The sequence below is a fragment of the Carcharhinus amblyrhynchos genome, chromosome 26, assembly GCF_965287045.1.
Source record: "Carcharhinus amblyrhynchos chromosome 26, sCarAmb.v2.hapA, whole genome shotgun sequence".
NCBI classification, from domain to species: Eukaryota; Metazoa; Chordata; class Chondrichthyes; order Carcharhiniformes; family Carcharhinidae; genus Carcharhinus; species Carcharhinus amblyrhynchos.
The window spans coordinates 11592551-11612114 of record NC_137349.1 but is presented as its reverse complement, the minus strand read 5'-3'; the positions used below and the strand labels follow the sequence as shown (position 1 = coordinate 11612114).

General features: G+C 46.6%; 1 protein-coding gene across 1 annotated transcript; it reads right to left on the bottom strand.

Moving 5' to 3' along the window:
- Window positions 1-1245: 1245 nt before the first annotated feature.
- On the bottom strand, window positions 1246-18589 carry LOC145358787 (uncharacterized). The gene is made up of 5 exons (XM_080213074.1): window positions 18247-18589; window positions 11975-12071; window positions 10132-10243; window positions 3997-4107; window positions 1246-1390 (listed from the first exon to the last, which is right to left on the bottom strand). Exons 1-4 carry the CDS (start codon window positions 18499-18501, stop codon window positions 3999-4001), a joined length of 573 nt encoding a protein of 190 aa, XP_080069200.1. The 5' UTR covers window positions 18502-18589; the 3' UTR covers window positions 1246-1390; window positions 3997-3998.
- Window positions 18590-19564: the final 975 nt, after the last annotated feature.

Below are 19564 nucleotides of genomic sequence, written 5' to 3'. Positions count from 1 at the left end.
CAGCTGTGAACGGTAATTAAAACACTGACATTCAAAGCAGAGGTTTTATCTCTGGTGTACGTCACTCTGCAATGAAAGGGCAAAATTAACCATGGTATCTGAGAGACACCGGGTTACAGTGAGAGACACCGGGTTACAGTGAGTCACTGGGATACAGTGAGAGACACTGGGTTACAGTAGAGACACTGGATTACAGTGAGAAACACCGGGTTACAGTGAGAGACACTGGGAGACAGTGAGAGTCACTGGGATACAGTGAGTCACTGGGAGACAGTGAGAGACACTGGGATAAAGTGAGAGACACTGGGATACAGTGAGAGACACTAGGAGACAGTGAGAGACACTGGATTACAGTGAGAGACACTGGTAGACAGTGAGAGACACTGGCATACAGTGAGAGACACTGAGACAGTGAGAGACACTGGGAGACAGTGAGAGACACTGGGATACAGTGAGAGACACTAGGAGACAGTGAGAGACACTGGATTACAGTGAGAGACACTGGTAGACAGTGAGAGACACTGGCATACAGTGAGAGACACTGAGACAGTGAGAGACACTGGGAGACAGTGAGAGACACTGGGATACAGTGAGAATCACTGGGAGACACTGGGATACAGTGAGAGACGCTGGGATACAGTGAGAGACGCTGGGATACAGTGAGAGTCGCTGGGAGACAGTGAGAGTCACTGGGATACAGTGAGAATCACTGGGAGACAATGGGAGACACTGGGATACAGTGAGAGACACTGGGATACAGTGAGAGACGCTGGGATACAGTGAGAGACGCTGGGATACAGTGAGAGTCACTGGGAGACAGTGAGAGTCACTGGGAGACAGTGAGAGACACTGGGATACAGTGAGAGACACTGGATTACAGTGAGAGTCACTGGGAGACAGTGAGAGTCACTGGGATACAATGACAGTCACTGGGAGACAGTGAGAGACACTGGATTACAGTGAGAGACACTGGGTTACGGTGAGAGACACTGGGATACAGTGAGAGACACTGGATTACAGTGAGAGACACTGGGTTACGGTGAGAGACACTGGGATACAGTAAGAGACACTGGATTACAGTGAGAGACACTGGGTTACGGTGAGAGACACTGATTTTTGTATAAGATTGCAAGAACCTGATGCATATGGATTTGCCAATTGTATTGTTATTGGTTTGACATGTGTCACTCTGCACCTTCCCATGGTCAACTGCCCCTTGCTTTTTTTGCAGCGTTTGTTCAGAAATTAAAAGGAAAATACTGATTATTATGTTCGGAGTTTATTCCACATTCAACTCAGGCAGAATTACAAAATAGATTCTTTATCTCATAGAAAGCTGGTGACAGTGCAGCTGGTTTTTGGGTCTTGTAATCCGATCCTTGTATCGATCCTAAAAGAAAATCAGAGTACATTTAAGTCATAGGATCATACAGAAAGAGGCCATTCAGCCCTTAATATCTGTTCTGGCCCTTTGTAAGAGCTATCCAATTCATCCCACTGACCCCCGCTCTTCCCCCATTGTCCTGATTTTTCTTTTCCTTTTCACCTCTTTGCCAAGTTTCCTGTCGAGCATTGTAATTGAATCTATTTCCACCGTCTTTCCAATCAGAGCATCCCATAATGGTAGAATAAGCAGGACGAATGAAAGCAAACTTCTCACGCTTTTTCCCTTTCAGGGGAGTGGTGGAAGGATTCACGTGCTGATTACCAGCCTGGTGAATGAGGACATGTAGGCCCCTTTCATGGCCAACATGAACCTGGACCTTCTAGTTTGGAGTCAGGGCCACTACCACTGTACCATCATAGCACAGACTGAACAAGTAGAACAACCTCCAAATATGATTGGGGTCTAGCATTCGGAACAGGGGCTGGCCTGCATTTGATGACTCAAGGTTTCTTTATCCAGTAAACCCATCTAATCTACCCATGACCAAAGCAGACCACACGAGGGGCTCACTCTTCATGGGTTTGTGTGTTAGCCAGCGTGGTCAGAATGATATTAACCCTACAAAACTAATCTGCTCGGAAAGAGTTAAAGGACAGGTTGCATAGGCTTTAAGAAAGCTCTGAAAAGGTCATACACACGAGAAACATTAACTGTTTCTCTCTCTCCACAGATGCTCCCAGACCTGCTGAGTTTATCCAGCATTTTCTGTTTCATTTCAGATCTCTAGCATCTGCAGTATTTTTTAAAAAACAGTTTATTAGTTTCACAAGTAAGGCTTACATTAGTGAAGTTACTGTGAAACCTCCTACACTCCTGTTCAGGTTAATGCCTAACCCACTTTGCTTTTAAAAATCCATAGCATCCCGACAGTGCAGAAAAAGGTCATTTGGCCCAACGAGTCTGCACTGACTCTCTGAAAGAGCATCCTAACCAGGCCCACCCCTGCTCAATCCCCTCAACCCTATGTATTTAGCACTACCAATCCACCTAACTTGCGCATCTTTGGACACTAAGGGGCAATTTAGCATGGCCAATCCACCTAACCTACGCATCCTTGGACACTAAGGGGCAATTTAGCATGGCCAATCCACCTAACCTACGCATCCTTGAACACTAAGGGGCAATTTAGCATGGCCAATCCACCTAGCCTATGCATCCTTGGACACTAAGGGGCAATTTAGCATGGCCAATCCACCTAACCTACGCATCCTTGGACACTAAGGGGCAATTTAGCATGGCCAATCCACTTAACCTATGCATCCTTGGACACTAAGGGGCAATTTAGCATGGCCAATCTACCTAACCTACGCATCCTTGGACACTAAGGGGCAATTTAGCATGGCCAATCCACCTAACCTACGCATCCTTGGACACTAAGGGGCAATTTAGCATGGCCAATCCACTTAACCTATGCATCCTTGGACACTAAGGGGCAATTTAGCATGGCCAATCCACCTAACCTACGCATCCTTGGACACTAAGGGGCAATTTAGCATGGCCAATCCACCTAACCTATGCATCCTTGGACACTAAGGGGCAATTTAGCATGGCCAATCCACCTAACCTACGCATCTTTGGACACTAAGGGGAAATCTAGCATGGCCAATCCACCTAACTTACACATCTTTGGACTGTGGGAAGAAACCGGAGCACCCACAGGGAACCTGCGCAGACAAGGGCAGAATGTGCAATTTGTGTGTGTTGCACAGCAGTAACTCAGATGGCTTCTTCAACAGCATCATCTAAACCCATGACTTCCACCATCCACAAAGAAAGGGGCAGAAAACACATGGAAACACCATGGCAGTTTCCTCTCTACATCATCGATCAGCCTAACTTGGAAATATATCGCCGTTCCTTCACTGTCGCTGGTCAAAATCCAGGCACTTATCCAAGTAAGTGGAGAGTATTCCATCACATTCCTGAATTGAGCTTTGTGGACAAGCTTTGGGATTCAGGAGGTGAATTGCTCACTGCAGAATTCCCAGCTTCTGACTGCTCGGGTGATCTATATTCAGAGTGCACAGATCCTTTAAGATCATAAAATCTCACACTATCTGAGAAGCAGAGATTAATGCAATGATACTGAGATTAATCTAAAATAATTACAGAAAATCCCTGACGTAAATCCCTGTTGAGGAAAATCAGCTGTTCATTCAGAGTCTAATTGCAGTAAACTCTGAGGTCAATCAGAGTTTAACTGCTGCATAATTAGGGAAAGTTTGCAGATCTGTAGGAATGTTTACACTTCAAGATACAGCACTGACCAGGCTTTGTCAAATCTTACATGGCAAATGGACTCTGACACTTCTGTTTATACATCTTTTTCTAAGACCATTGGTTTAGAGGCACCTCGGATGCTGGTCATGAGAAGATCTTGTACATTGATCTGTTGTGGTACTGTGCCTTTATGTACAGTAGTTGCAAAATAAAATGGGAAAACTAAAACAAAAACAAACATCAATATGGTACCCAAAGTCTGGTTGAGATGGACACTCAACATTCTCCCACTGTTATTATCTGAATGGACAACTGATAGTAGGACTTACCTCTAACCATACAGTATTTGAAGAGACATGGCAGAGAGAGCAACCAGGACAATGTAGGACACATGTGCAGTGTTCGCTTGGCCACTTGGCTGCTGGGTTCGACATGCATCTCTGCAGGAAACAAAATTATTTTCAACACGTTTGGCAAGGTGTGAGCAGATAATTTAACTCTGTTTGCGACTGTTGGAAGAAAATGAAATTCTAAATATAAAGAATCTGGAGCGAGATTAGGGGACACCCTTTCCCTTGGATGTCCATTGATTTGATCCAAAGGAATTGGCTAGATATCTGACAGGACTAGGGATTTATCCAACCAGTGGCAGCACAACGAAGTACCTCATAACAGTCCGGTCTAATTGTACACCAGGATAAAATCTCAGCACACAGGAGGCCATTCAGCCCACTGTGCCTATGCTAGCTCAGTCAGCCTGACACCCCTGCTCTTCCACATAGCTCTGCAAATATTTCCCCTTCAAATATTTATCCAACTCCCTTTTTAAAGTTACTGTTGAATCTTTCAGGAAGGCCGCTCTGTCTGTCTGTCTCTGTCTTTCTCAAAGTGTTGCTATTCCATTCAGATGATTTGTCCATTCTGCACAAACACAACTCTTTCAGTAAAGGAGTTCAATCAAAATTCTCTTTTATCTTCCCTCTTTGACATTTAAACTATTCAGTCTTATATGATCAATCGACTGTTTCAGTATTCTACCCCCTTCCACACACATTAAACCTATTCAGAATTCTGCTGTCCCTGTCCTAACTTACTCTGACTCTGGTTCAGCCGTTACCCCTGTGCTCGCTGACCTACACCACAAGACCATAAGACATAGGAGCAGGATTGGGCCATTTGGCCCATTGAGTCTGCTCCGCCATTCAATCATGGCTGATATGATTCTCATCCCCATTCTCCTGCCTTCATCCCATAATTCCGATCCCCTTACTAATCAAGAACCTATCTCTGTCTTAAAGACACTCAATAATCTGACCACCACAGCCTTCTGTGGCAAAGACTCCCACAGATTCACCACCTTCTGAAGAACTTCCTCCTCATCTCAATTTTAAAGGAGCGTCCCTTCACTCTGAGGTTGTGCTCCTGAGTTCTAGTCTCTCCTACTAGTGGAAACATCCTCTCCATGTCCACTCTATCCAGGCCTCTCAGAATTGTATAAGTTTCAATTAGATCCCCCCTCACCTTTCTAAACTCCTTCGAGTATAGACCCCAGTGCCCATCCCACCAGTGCCTTGCTTTTTAAAATTCTCATCCTTGTTTTCCAATCATTCCGACTTTGTAATCTCCTCCAGCCTCCAAGTTCTCCACACTCCTTCACTTTTTCTGGCTGTGCCAATGGCAACTGTGCTTTCAGCTTCCTGGATTTTGTTGAGACATTTGAGTATCTCCCAGAATAATCGTTCACTGTTTATCAGGACAAGTGTGTAATTAGCAAAAGTTTCTGTTATTATACTGCTAACATGTAATCCCAAGACTACCACATGCGTATCGATGATGTCTCGATGACATTACTGTTACTAGAGAGGTGGTGCTCGACAGACTGGAGGGGCTGATTGTGGACAAGTCCCCAGGACCGGATGGAATGCATCCGAGGATCCTGAAAGAAATGGCGGAGGTGATAGTGGATGCCTTGGTGGTTATTTTCCAGACGTCGCTGGATTCCGGGGAAGTGCCGGAAGATTGGAAAACGGCTAATGTTACGCCGTTGTTTAAGAAGGGTGCCAGGCAAAAGGCGGGGAATTATAGGCCTGTTAGTTTAACGTCTGTTCTAGGTAAAATGTTAGAATCCGTCATCAAGGAGGAAATAGCGAGGCATCTTGAGGGAAACTGCTTGATAGAGCAGACGCAGCACGGTTTCGTTAAAGGGAAGTCGTATCTGACAAATTTACTGGAGTTCTATGCGGATGTGTCTAGGGCGGTGGATAGAGGAGAGCCGGTGGATGTGGTCTTTCTTGATTTTCAGAAGGCGTTTGACAAGGTACCTCACAAGAGGTTATTGCAGAAGGTAAGGGGGCATGGAGTTGGGGGTAGGGTGTTAGCATGGATAGAGGACTGGTTGTCAAATAGGAGGCAGAGAGTGGGGGTCAATGGGTGCTATTCGGATTGGCGGATAGTGACTAGTGGAGTGCCCCAGGGGTCGGTGCTGGGGCCTCAGCTATTTACCATTTATATAGATGATCTGGAGGAGGGAACCGAGTGTAGGGTGTCGAAATTTGCTGATGACACCAAAATTGGTGGAAAGGCAAATTGTGCGGAGGGTGGTGAGAGTCTACAGAAGGATCTAGATAGGCTGGGCGAATGGGCCAGGAAATGGCAGATGGAATTTAATGTTGGCAAGTGCGAGGTGGTCCACTTTGGTAGGAATAATGGTAGGAAGGATTATTACTTACGTGGAGAAAAATTGCAGCAGGCGACGGTGCAGAGGGACCTCGGGGTCCTTGTGCATGAGTCGCAAAAACCCAGCTTGCAGGTGCAGCAGGTGGTCAGGAAGGCGAATGGGATGCTGGCCTTCATAGCGAGGGGGATTGAATATAAAAGTAGGGAGGTCTTGCTGTGGCTGTATAAGGCATTGGTGAGGCCGCAGCTGGAGTACTGTGTGCAGTTTTGGTCGCCGTACTTACACAAGGATATTTTGGCCTTGGAGGGAGTGCAGAGGAGGTTTACTAGGCTGATGCCGGAGTTGAGGGGGTTGAGCTATGAGGAGAGGCTGAATAAATTAGGCTTGTACTCGTTAGAGTTTAGAAGAATGAGGGGAGATCTCATTGAGACGTATAAGATGATGAATGGGATGGATAGGATAGAGGTGGAGAGACTCTTCCCGCTCAGAAAGGATAGTAGGACTAGGGGGCACAGCCTCAAGATAAAGGGGGGGCGGTTTAGAACGGAGTTGAGGAGGAACTTCTTCACTCAAAGGGTGGTGAATCTCTGGAATTCTCTGCCCGTTGAAGTGGTGGAGGCTACCTCGCTATATATTTTTAAGAAGCGGGTTGATGGGTTTTTGATAAGAGAGGGGATTAAGGGTTATGGGGAGAGGGCGGGAATGTGGAACTGAGCCAAGACAGATCAGCCATGATCTTATTGAATGGCAGGGCAGGCTTGAAGGGCTAGTTGGCCTACTCCTGCTCCTATTTCTTATGTTCTTATGTATGTTTAATTTTACCTTTTTATTAACCTGGGGGAGTTAAAACTCACTAGGATAGTTAACATTAAGAAGGAATTCGAGCATGAGAAATAGGACCCTTAAAAAAGAGGGAGTGGGTAATTTGCCTGATAAATTAAACAGAAATAACAGTGTTGCAAGCAGAGCCAGCTTTGTTCCCACAGGAATGAAGAAGCCTGAAGTGGAATGTGATAAGGGATAAGGGAAGATTGATGTCCCCATTCGAGACAGAATGGGGAGTGTCTCTGGCCTAAGCTGCTGAACCATCAAGGATACAATGCATATTTCCAGTGTGAAAGGTGTCTCTTTGCATTCCCTGCACTGATTGGAACTTCAGCAAGAGGAAAACAAGAGACGTTGCAGATTATTACATTGAAAACTGAGCAAAGACAGGCCCCCATGGAGGTACCATCTTGAAAATTGGATGATAGGGCGATGGTTGCAAGTTAATGAATGGGGATGTGGGTGGTTCTAAATGGACATTTGGGGGAAAAGACTTCAAGAGCCAATCAGAGGAAAAGCCACAGGGTGTGGGGGGAAAGGGGAGAGGACGTGTGGTTAAGACATTTCTCACTGTGACTTTCAGCCAAGTTACTCCCAAAGATACAAAAGGCCAACACACCCAGCTGTCCCATCGTATCGGGCAATGGGACCCTGTGTGAGAATCTCTCCAGCTACGTCGAGGGCATCCTGAAACCCACTGTACGAAGAACTCCCAGCTTTTGTCACAACACTACAGACTTCCTGCTGAAACGCAGCACACATGGAGCAGTTGAACCAGAAGCACTCCTTGTCACAAAAGGATGCCTCAGCTCTCTACACCAGCATCCCCCATGACGATGGCATTGCTGTAACTGCCTCAGTACTCAATGCCAACAACTGCCAGTCTCCAGATGCAATTTCATAACTCACCAACTTCATCCTGGTCTACAATGTCTTCAACTTCAACATGAAGTGGAGATGCCAGCGTTGGACTGGGGTAAACATAATAAGAAGTCTCACAACACCAGGTTAAACTCCAATCAGTTTATTTGATAAATAAGCGTTTATCGCTTATTTCCGAAAGCTTGTGGGTTTACTATCAAATAAACTGGTTGGACTTTAACCTGGTGTTGTGAGTCTTCTTACTGTGTTCACCTTCAACAACCAGTTCTTCATCCAGATACATGGAACAGCCATAGGAACCAAATTTGCACCTCAATATGCCAACATCTTGATGCACAGGTTTGAACAAGATCTCTTTACCACACAGGACATTCTAAACACAGGATGCTAAACACTAGATACATCAATGACATTTTCTCTTTGGACTCATGGTGAACAATCACTGAAACATCAACAAGTTCCATCCCACCATCAGACTCACCATGGACTACTCTCTGGAGTTGGTTGCGTTCTTGGACACACGCATCCCCATCAAGGACGGTCACCTCAGCACTTCACCGTACTGCAAGCCCACAGATAACCTCACGATGCTCCACTTCTCCAGCTTCCACCCTAAACATGTTAAAGAAGCCATCCCCTATGGACAAGCCCTCCGTATACACAGGATCTGCTCAGATGAGGAGGATCGCAACAGACACCTCCTGACGCTGAAAGATGCCCTCATAAGAACATGATATGGTGATCGACTTATCGATCGATGCGCCACAGCGAAAAACTGCACTGACCTCCTCAGAAGACAAACATGGGACATGGCGGACAGAACTTCCTCGAAGCAAAGAAACTATGATGTATTCTCCGGAGTCTTCAACATGTCATCGATGAAGACGAATGTCTCGCCAAGGCCGTCCCCACACCCCTACTTCTTGCCTTCAAATAATCGCATAACCTCAAACAGACCATTATCCACAGCAAACTACCCAGCCTTCAGGAGAACAGTGACCACAACAACACACAACCCTGCCACAGCAACCTTTGCAAGATGTGCTGAATCAATGATACAGATGCCATCATCTCACATGAGAACACCATCCACCAGGTACATGGCACACATTCTTGCAACACGGTGTGTCTACCAGATACGCTGCAGGAAAGGATATCCCGAGGCATTGGGGAGACCATGCAGACGTTACAACAATGGATGAATGAACACTGCTCGACAATCACCAGGCAAGAGTGTCCTCTTCCTATTGGGGAACACTTCAGCAGTCACGGGCATTCAGCCTCCAAGGCGGCCTTCATGACACACGACAACGCACAGTCGCTGAGCAGAGACTGATAGCCAAGTTCCGCACACAAGGGGACGGCCTCAACCGGGATCTTGGGTTCATGTCACACTATCTGTAATCCCCACGACTTGCCTGGGCTTGCAAAATCTCACTAACTGTCCTGGCTGGAGACTCTTTAACCTGTGCTTAACCCTCTCTCCACTCACATTGTCTGTACCTTTAACACTTGATTATCCGTAAAGACTCACATTCCAACTATTATCTTGTAAATTGAGCTTATGTCTTTATATGCCCTGGTTGTGAACACGACTCCCACTCACCTGATGAATGAGTAGTGCTCCAAAAGCTAGTGGCTTTTGCTACCAAATAAACCTGTTGGACTTTAACCTGGTGTTGTGAGACTTCTTACTGTACTTTCACCCAAGGCCAGGGAGTAACATAACATTTACACATTGAAAACAAATGCTCAGACACTGTGACATATCCCTGCGCTTGTGCTGAATACAGTTTGTCGATTGTAAAAGACAACATCAATTAACCGGCCAGCAGGGCTCACAAAAGGAATATTTACCAGCCCTAAGCTCTGGAATTCCCTCCCTCAGCCACTTGGCCTCTCAAAACTCTTTCCTCTCCTTTATAAAAACGGTCCACTTTCACTAAGCTTTAATCAGCTGTCCCACCAGCTAATTTGAGGCTCGGTGTGAAATGTTATTTGATAATGTCCCAGTGAAGGTCCTGGGGATGATTCCCTGCATTAACGGCGCGAAATGTAACTTTCTGTCGCTGTTACTCACCTGTCCTGTTGACACGATTTTAACTCTTCCTTTGTCCTTTTCAGCTGATCATTGGTTTTGGCCATACTTGTTTCACATTGGTCGGATTGCGTCTTCCACTTCTGTGCCTCACCTAATCAACGAAAAACATTCCCATTCAGAAAGATGAGAAGAAAGAAACTGCTGTCCATTTCACTTAGACAGGGAATCGGATCCAAAGCAGGCAATGAATGGACTCTGAAGGAAATTATATGAAACCAGTTTGTCTGGCCCATTTCGGCTCTTGGTAGCTTTGATCACATCAGATGTAACAGCTCTTAAAGTGACACATTCTCTCAGGCTGCTGATCAGGCTAGCACTTACACAAATTACAATTCTAGACTGGTGCAACGATGAGCACACTTAACATTGAGGGGATTGAAGCATTTTTACAGGACACTGTAGATGGAGCTTTGCTCTGCATCTAACCTTGTGCCGTACCTGTCCTGGGAGTGTTTGATGGGGACAGTGTAGAGGGAGCTTTACTCTGTATCTAACCCTGTGCCGTAGCTGTCCTGGGAGTGTTTTATTTTATGAAGTCTTTTTTTCCTACACTTAAGAAGTTAGAGAAATGGCCAAATGTTGTTGACAGCTATAAAAATGGAAAAAAACCTCCATCGATTCAAATTCCAATTCTTGTGCAAACGACAAGACTGAAATGGAAGCTAGCTAGATGGGAGCTTGGTGCTGAGGGGTAATGGTGGTCAAGGCAACAATGTGTTGTTGGAGAGAATGCCAGCAAAGGAAAGCAGACAAGAGCATGGCCATTGGTGAATCTGGGAGCTCGAGAAATTCAGCAAGTTCTAACTGGGTGGGTTTATTGTGTGGCGATCCCGGGACACGGGCATTTCCTGAGTTCCAAAGTTTCCAAATTAAAGAAGAAACTTTCAGAGGATTGAAAGGACTTATGTTTCAGAAGCTTCATTGACCTCAGCATCTTCCAAATCGCTTTGCAATAAATACTATTTAAAGTTTAACTGCGCACAAACAGCAATGAGGTAAGGGTTGGATAATCTGCATAGTTGATAAACATTGGCCGTTTACCTGAAACAGCTCCTGCCTCTTGTCCAAGGTAGTGTCATGACATCCTTTGTGTTGACCAAAGAGTAGACAGGACATTGTGCTAATGTCTCGTTCAAAATACTGCACCTCCAACACTGCAGCACCTCCAACAGCACCGCACTGGGACTGTCAGCTTTCATTGTCTCCTTACACCATTGAACTGGAACTTCAACCCTATGACTTTCTTCCTCAAAGATGCAGATTCTATCCACTGAGCGACATCACTGAGTATGTACATGTCCTAGAATCCCTACATGCAAAAGGAGGCCATTTGGCCCATTGCATCTGTACTGACCACATTCCCACCCAAGCCCTATTCCCATAACTCCACACACTTAACCTGCTAATCCCCTTGACACTACAGTCAATCTGGCATGGCCAATGAAACTAACCTGTACATCTTTGGAGGGTGGGAGGAAACAGGAGCACCCAGAGCAAACCCACGCAGACACAGGGAGAGCATGCAAACTCCACACAGACAGTGACCTGAAGTTGGAATTGAACCCAGGTCCCTGGCACTGCAAGGCAGCAGTGCTAACCACTGTGCCGGCTGTAGCTGCAGTGGAGTCGATGACTAGCAATGAGGAGTGTGAATGAGATATGGGGAGGCAGTGAGGAGCTAATTCTCCAACAGGAGGCTTCGTTATTTCTGCGTCACAGAGATTGTCTTTCCTAATCATTTTCCAGCAAATGACCTCAGGCAGAATCTCACCCACCCCACTCCCGTCAACAACACAATTCTGAAATATTGAAGGCGTCTCACCCTCCAGAACTTCTTGTTGGATGCTGAAATTCCTGTTCATCTGTTCGAGCTCCTTCACTTTGTTCTTCAGTTCCAGAATATTCTCAGTCTGACGGGCCTGGAATAAAACACACAAATGTCATGTTAGATACATCATGGATTGGGTACGAAATATATCTCCTTCTACCCTGCTCTGCTTCAGACAGGTAGCATCAGATTCATCGCCACCAGAAACAGCAGACAGGCCTTGGCTTAACATTCCATTCAGGAAGACAGCACTTCAGACAGTGCAGCACTCCCTCAATACTGACCCTCTGACAGTGCGGCACTCCCTCAGTACTGATCCTCTGACAGTGCGGCACTCCCTCAGTACTGATCCTCTGACAGTGCGGCACTCCCTCAGTACTGATCCTCTGACAGTGCGGCACGCCCTCAGTACTGATCCTCTGACAGTGCGGCACTCCCTCAGTACTGATCCTCTGACAGTGCAGCACTCCCTCAATACTGACCCTCTGACAGTGCAGCACTCCCTCAGTAATGACCCTCTGACAGTGCAGCACTCCCTCAGTACTGACCCTCTGACAGTGCAGCACTTCCTCAGTACTGACCCTCTGACAGTGCAACACTCCCTCAGTACTGACCCTCTGACAGTGCAGCACTCCCTCAGTACTGATCCTCTGACAGTGCAGCACTCCCTCAATACTGACCCTCTGACAGTGAGGCACTCCCTCACTACTGACCATCTGACAGCGCAGCACTCCCTCCATACCGACCCTCTGACAGTGTGGCACTCCCTCAGTACTGACCCTCTGACAATGTGCCACTCCTTCAGCACTGACCCTCTGACAGTGCGGCACTCCCTCAGTACTGAACCTCTGACAGTGCAGCACTCCCTCAGCACTGACCCTCAGACAGTGCGGCACTCCCTCAGCACTGACCCTCTGACAGTGCAGCACTCCCTCAGTACTGACCCTCTGACAGTGCAGCACTCTCTCAGTACTGACCCTCTGACAGTGCAGCACTCTCTCAGTACTGACCCTCTGACAGTGCGGCACTCCCACAGTACTGACCCTCTGACAGTGCAGCACTCTCTCAGTACTGACCCTCACTGTCTCAGTACTGACCCTCTGACAGTGCAGCACTCTCTCAGTACTGACCCTCTGACAGTGCAGCACTCCTTCAGTACTGACCCTCTGTCAGTGCAGCACTCTCTCAGCACTGACCCTCTGACAGTGCAGCACTCCCTCATTACTGACCCTCTGACAGTGCAGCACTCCCTCATTACTGACCCTCTGATAGTGCAGCACTCTCTCAGCACTGACCCTTTGACAGTGCAGCACTCCCTCAGCACTGACCCTCTGACAGTGCAGCACTCCCTCATTACTGACCCTCTGACAGTGCAGCACTCCCTCAGTACTGACCCTCTGACAGTGCAGCACTCTCTCAGCACTGAACCTCTGACAGTCGGCACTCCCTTAGCACTAATTCTCGAACAGTGTGGCACTCCCTCAGTGCTGCGGTGGGGAGTGGTGTTGCCAACCTAAACTTTGTGTTCAAGTCTCTGAAATGGATCTTAAACCTGTAAACCTCCTGACTCAGAGGGGAGAGAGTTGTACAATGCACGCAAGCTGATTCTTACTGCACTCTGGAAATGCTCACTACACCCTGATGAAAAAATGAGCTGGACTGGCTTTGCAAAGAATCCATGTTCCCGAGATAGTAACCAGTCTGATCCAGACTTACCCAGGAAACCTGTTTACGTTGTTGTGAAACCACAGCATCGTGACTGTGGCTGAATTTTTTTTACAATAGAAATGGAAGCTGTACAGGGCGTTTAACAGACAGAGCAGCCAGAATTGTCAGAGCTTGCAATTTGAGATCTAAATGAACGGCAGAGCAGACTCGATACAAAATAACCTCCACCTGTTCCCAGTGTTTGATGGAGTGTTGCTCTGTCAGAGGGTCAGTACTGAGGGAGTGTTGCTCTGTCAGAGGGTCAGTACTGAGGGAGTGCTGCACTGTCAGAGGGTCAGTACTGAGGGCGTGCTGCACTGTCAGAGGGTCAGTACTGAGGGAGTGTTGCTCTGTCAGAGGGTCAGTACTGAGAGAGTGCTGCACTGTCAGAGGGTCAGTACTGAGGGTGTGCTGCACTGTCAGAGGGTCAGTACTGAGGGAGTGCTGCACTGTCAGAAGGTCAGTACTGAGGGAATGGTGCACTGTCACAGGGTCAGTGCTGAGGGAGTGGTGCACTGTCAGAGGGTCAGTGCTGAGGGAGTGCTGCACTGTCAGAGGGTCAGTACTGAGGGAGTGGTGCACTGTCAGAAGGTCAGTGCTGAGGGAGTGGTGCACTGTCAGAGGGTCAGTACTGAGGGAGTGGTGCACTGTCAGAGGGTCAGTGCTGAGGGAGTGGTGCACTGTCAGAAGGTCAGTGCTGAGGGAGTGGTTCACTGTCAGAGGGATGTTAAACTGAAGCTGTCGGCTTCAGATGAATATAAAATATTCTCTGGCACTATTTTGAGGAATAAAAAGGGCCTTTAACTCCATTGTCATAACTAATGTGGCAACTCAGGGATTTTCACAGTCACTTCAATGCAGTGTTAATGTAAGCCTACTTGTAACACTAATAAATAAATTTGAAGTTAAACAATAACTCGTCTTCAACTCAAATCGCTAGAATTGTTGATCTGCTCATAAATGTCACATTGGGATCTTGTTTTGCAGACCGAGGCTGCTGTGTTTCCTGCATCACAACAGCGACTCCATTTCACAATATATTTCACTTGCTTGCTGACCTGGGACGGTGAAAATCATTTTCGAAAAACGTGTCCCTGTTTATTTTTTGATTGGGATTGTTTAAGTTCCTTATTCAATTTGGGGAATTTTCTGAAAATGTGTGTCTGAGTTGTTGGGATTTTCCAGCAGGGTAACCTTCAAACATCTTGCCCTTTCCAATTTGCTACATTTCTGAATAAATATCTTCAAAGTTCAGCAAGTGTTTTCTCTCCCAGCCAGCATCCAGTAAACAACTGAGGCCAGAACTGGCCGTGTGTGTGTGGAGGGAGCTTTAAAATAAAGTTTATTTCTTTATCGTAAGGAGGCTTATATTAACACTGCAATGAAGTTCCTGTGAAATTCCGCCACACTCCAGCGCCTGTTCGGGTCAATGCACTTAATGAGCATGTCTTTCAGACTGTGAGAAGAAATCGGAGCACCCAGAGGAAACCCATGCAGACATGGGGAGAATGTGCAGACTCTACACAGACAGTGACCCAAGCCAGGAATTGAACCTCAGTCCCTGGCATTGTGAGGCAGCAGTGCTAACCACTGTGCCACTGTGGGGACAGCTGAGACGGTGCAGGGGGAGGGCAGTGGTTTCTGGAAGAATGGGATGCGCTCCCATCTGAATCCACCCCCCGCTTCAGATCACCAAGGCTTAAATTAGGGGGCCCCTAAGGAAATGTTTTTGTTCAGAGGGAACTCTCTCTGTGCCCCTATATATGAATCATTAGCAGCTACATGCAGCTACAGCAAGCAATTAGAAAGTACACAGATTGTCACAACGCAAGACAGGATTTTCCCTGCGGGATTCTCAATGCCACAGTCCCAGACAAACCGGGATCCCAGCCACACTGCCTGGGAAACTCAATGTGATTTCCCTCAAAGGATGGCCTGAGGGTAGGCTCACTGCCCATTAGGCGATGGCCCAGTGGTAGACTATTAATCCAAAAACACAGCTAATGTTCTGGGAACCCGAGTTCGAATCCCACCATGGCAGATGGTGGAATCTGAATTCAATAAAAAAAACTGGTATTAAAAATGAACATGAAACCATTGTCCATTGTCGGAAAAACCCTTCTGGTTCACTACTGTCCTTTGGGGAAGGTAAACAACACAAGGGTAGTTGTGATTGACTCTTAACTGCTCTCTGAAGTGGCCTAGCAAGCCATACAGTTCAAGGGCAACTAGGGAATGTCTGCTTGTAGGAGGCTGCCCCCAGGCAGCTCTGTGGCTCCCGCTGCTTCCGGGAACCTGACTGCAAAATCCTAGTTGGCCTCCTTCAATAAGGGCGGTAGGTGGCACAGTGGTTAGCACCGCTGTCTCACAGCCCCAGGGGCCTGGATTCGATTCCCGGCTTGGATCACTGTCTGTGTGGAGTCTGCACATTCTCTCCATGTCTGCGTGGGTTTCCTCCAGGCGCTCCGGTTTCCTCCCACAGTCCAAAAGTCGTGGTGGATTGGCCGTGCTAAATTGTCCCTTACTGTCAGGGGAATTAACAGGGTAAATGCGTGGGGATTATGGGATAGGGCCTGGGTGGGATTGTTGTCAGCGCAGGCTTGATGGGCTGAATGGCCTCCTTCTGCACTGCTACTATAAATATTAGCCTAGTATGGCCGTTTAATTTTTAATCACCAAAGCTACCTGCAGAGTAGGGTGACCTGTGATAGGAGAAGAGTCCAGCTCTGATCATGGGGTGAGGTTATTTTTTCCCTCTGATCGGGTACCCTTTTTCTCAGTGCAGCTACTTGTACTGATGTGTTTAAGCCCTGCTCCTCGATATGGCAGCGTCAATCACGCCCAGCCGGTCTGTTAATGACAAAGAGCCCTAAGGTGGGGAGAGAAACAAGCCGGTTTACAATTAGACCAGCTCGCCCTGAAACTGGAAAGTCCCGTCCGAGGTCACACCCCAATGCATGGCTTGTGTTCCGCCTGCTACGATTCCCGTGGTGAGCGGGATGGCAAAATTCCAGAGTGAAACTGTGCCATTTTTTGGTCAGATTCCACGCACTGTACTGACAGTTGGAGTGTGAGTGCTTTGCAACGCAGGGAATTGCTCACAGCCACTCACATTTTTACCTTTGATGTTTTACGCATATTATCAATAAACTGTGGAGAAGGAAAGAGTCTGCAGAATCAGCAAAGCACGGACACAGATAAATGTATCTGATCTTTCAGACTCCTCTCCAATCACTTTGTCATCTCAGTTACCTTGTCTAAAATTAACCCCAATGGCAAAACGAGGTCCAAATGATCACTTTTAGATGGTCAACACTTCAATTTAATAGCAGAAATTCCTGCACAACTTACAAAACCCATGTTTTAACTGATTTCCAACTGGTTAATTATACTAGTCAGAGTTTAGAGATTGCACAGCACACTCAGTAACTAACGTGGACTCTCCAACCCGTAGGAAAGTTTTCTTTCAATATGCTTTTCCCAGATTCTGGCTAATGATATTGAATGACTGTGTTGCCTTCGTTGTGAGGGAGATGTGTATTGTAAGCACTAACCAGGGAATGAATTTGGGACTTTCCATTTGTTGTTCAGAATGGCAGTATTTTCAATTGTGAGTGTGAAGGGGGAGCTGCTCCTGCCGACTCCTGTGATGTAGGTACAGCCACAGTGCTGTTAGAGAGTGAGCTCCAGAATTCAGACTCAGCCATAGAGATTCGAAAGTGAGCCTCTTGTCACGGAGTCTCCAAGTTCTCACCTGCTTTCTTAACCACAATAATAGTGTGGTTTACAGTCTGGTTAAGTCACTGGTTAGCGGTAATTCCCTAGACTGTTGATTTGTACATCATCTTGTCATAGAATCTACAGCGCAGAAGGAGACCATTTGGCGCATCGAGGCTGCACTGACAAAAATCCCACCCAGACCCTACCCTGTAAACTCACATACTTACCCTCCTAATTCCCCTGACACTAAGAGGAAATTTAGCATGACCAGTCGACCTAACCTGCACATCTTTGTACTGTGGGAGGAACCCGGGAGCACCCAAAGGAAGCCACACAGACACAGTGAGAACGTGCAAACACAGACAGTGACCTGGGTGCCGTGAGGCAGCAGTGCTAGGCAACTTCGGAATGGGACTGGAATTCTGGATTAATCCAGATCACTATGACAAGTCTCCCTTCCCACAGGGACATTAATGAACTGGTAATGATAGCCTGGCCGTTGATTGGTCACTTTTAGCTGATAAACAGATTTTTTTTAATTTTCAGAAGCGTTTTTCTAAACAGAACTGAAAGTGCCAAACTGCCAGATTGGGATATGAACTCACGGTCTCTGAATTACAGGTTGCACGTAACATAGCCATTAATTAATACAGCGCTGTACCGCGCAACTCTAAACGGAATGATAAAAAGATCTGACATTTTACAAAGGTTCTGGGTTTCGTAAATAGTGACAAAACATTATGCTAAACGCTTGCAAATTCTCAAACATGTCAAAGATTTCATTGGCTATGTTTACTGTAACTAATAATGCTCTAACTCTTGGTGACTTTACTACTCACCGACTGAGTCTGACAGTTTCTTAATGAGGACTCTGCCTCTGTTAGCTTTGCCATGTACTCTTCCAGCAGTAAAGTGTTATTTGCCAGTTGGTTCTGGCACCCTTTCAGCTGCTTCATCGGTTCGGAGTTCATCACAACGATTGCCAAACACACAAATATCACCGTAAGCAAAACCAGCAACAGGAGCCATTTCAAAATAGAGGGGCAGCGCCCTGAGAAATCCTTCAAGCTGTCCTTCAAGCTGTCCGAATTCATCTTCTATCTGTTTGTCGTACAATGAATTAAATCACTGGTGAGAACTCTTCCCGGCAACTCAGCCTCTGTCCTTGTGTTCCACTATTTCTACTCAGCATTTGATTGCATCATTTGCATCATCAGATATTTTAATGTTCCCTCCTCCTTCCTTCTATGCTCCTCCACTCATACACATACACACACACTCTCTCACACACACTCTCTCTTACACTTTCACACACACACTCACACACACACTCTCTCTTACACTTTCACACACACACTCACACACACACTCTCTCTTACACTTTCACACACACACACACACACACTCTCTTACACTTTCGCACACACACTCGCACACACACTCTCTCTTACACTCACACACACTCTCACACACACTCTGTCTTACACTTTCACACACACACTCACACACACTCTCTCTTACACTTTCACACACACACTCACACACACTCTCTTACACTTTCACACACACACATACACACATACACACACTTCTCTCACACACACACTCTTACACTTTCACACGCACACACACACACACTCTCACACACACTCTCTCTCTTACACTTTCACACACACACACTCTCTCTTACACTTTCACACACATACACTCACACACTCTCTCTCTCACAAACACTCTCTCTTACACTTCGACACACACACATTCACACACACACTCTCTCTCACACACACTCTCTCTTATACTTTCACACACACACATTCACACACTCACACACTCTCTCTCCCACACACACACACTCTCCCTTACATTTCCACACACACACATCCACAAACACACACACTCTCTCTTACACTTTCACACACACACACACACTCACACACTCTCTCTCTCACACACACACACACTCTCTCTTACACTTTCACACACACACATTCACACACACACTCACACACTCTCTCTCACAAACACTCTCTCTCTTACACTTTCACACACACACACTCACACACTCTCTCTCTCTCACACACACACACTCTCTCTTACACTTTCACACACACACACTCACACACTCTCTCTCTCTCACACACAAACACTCTCTCT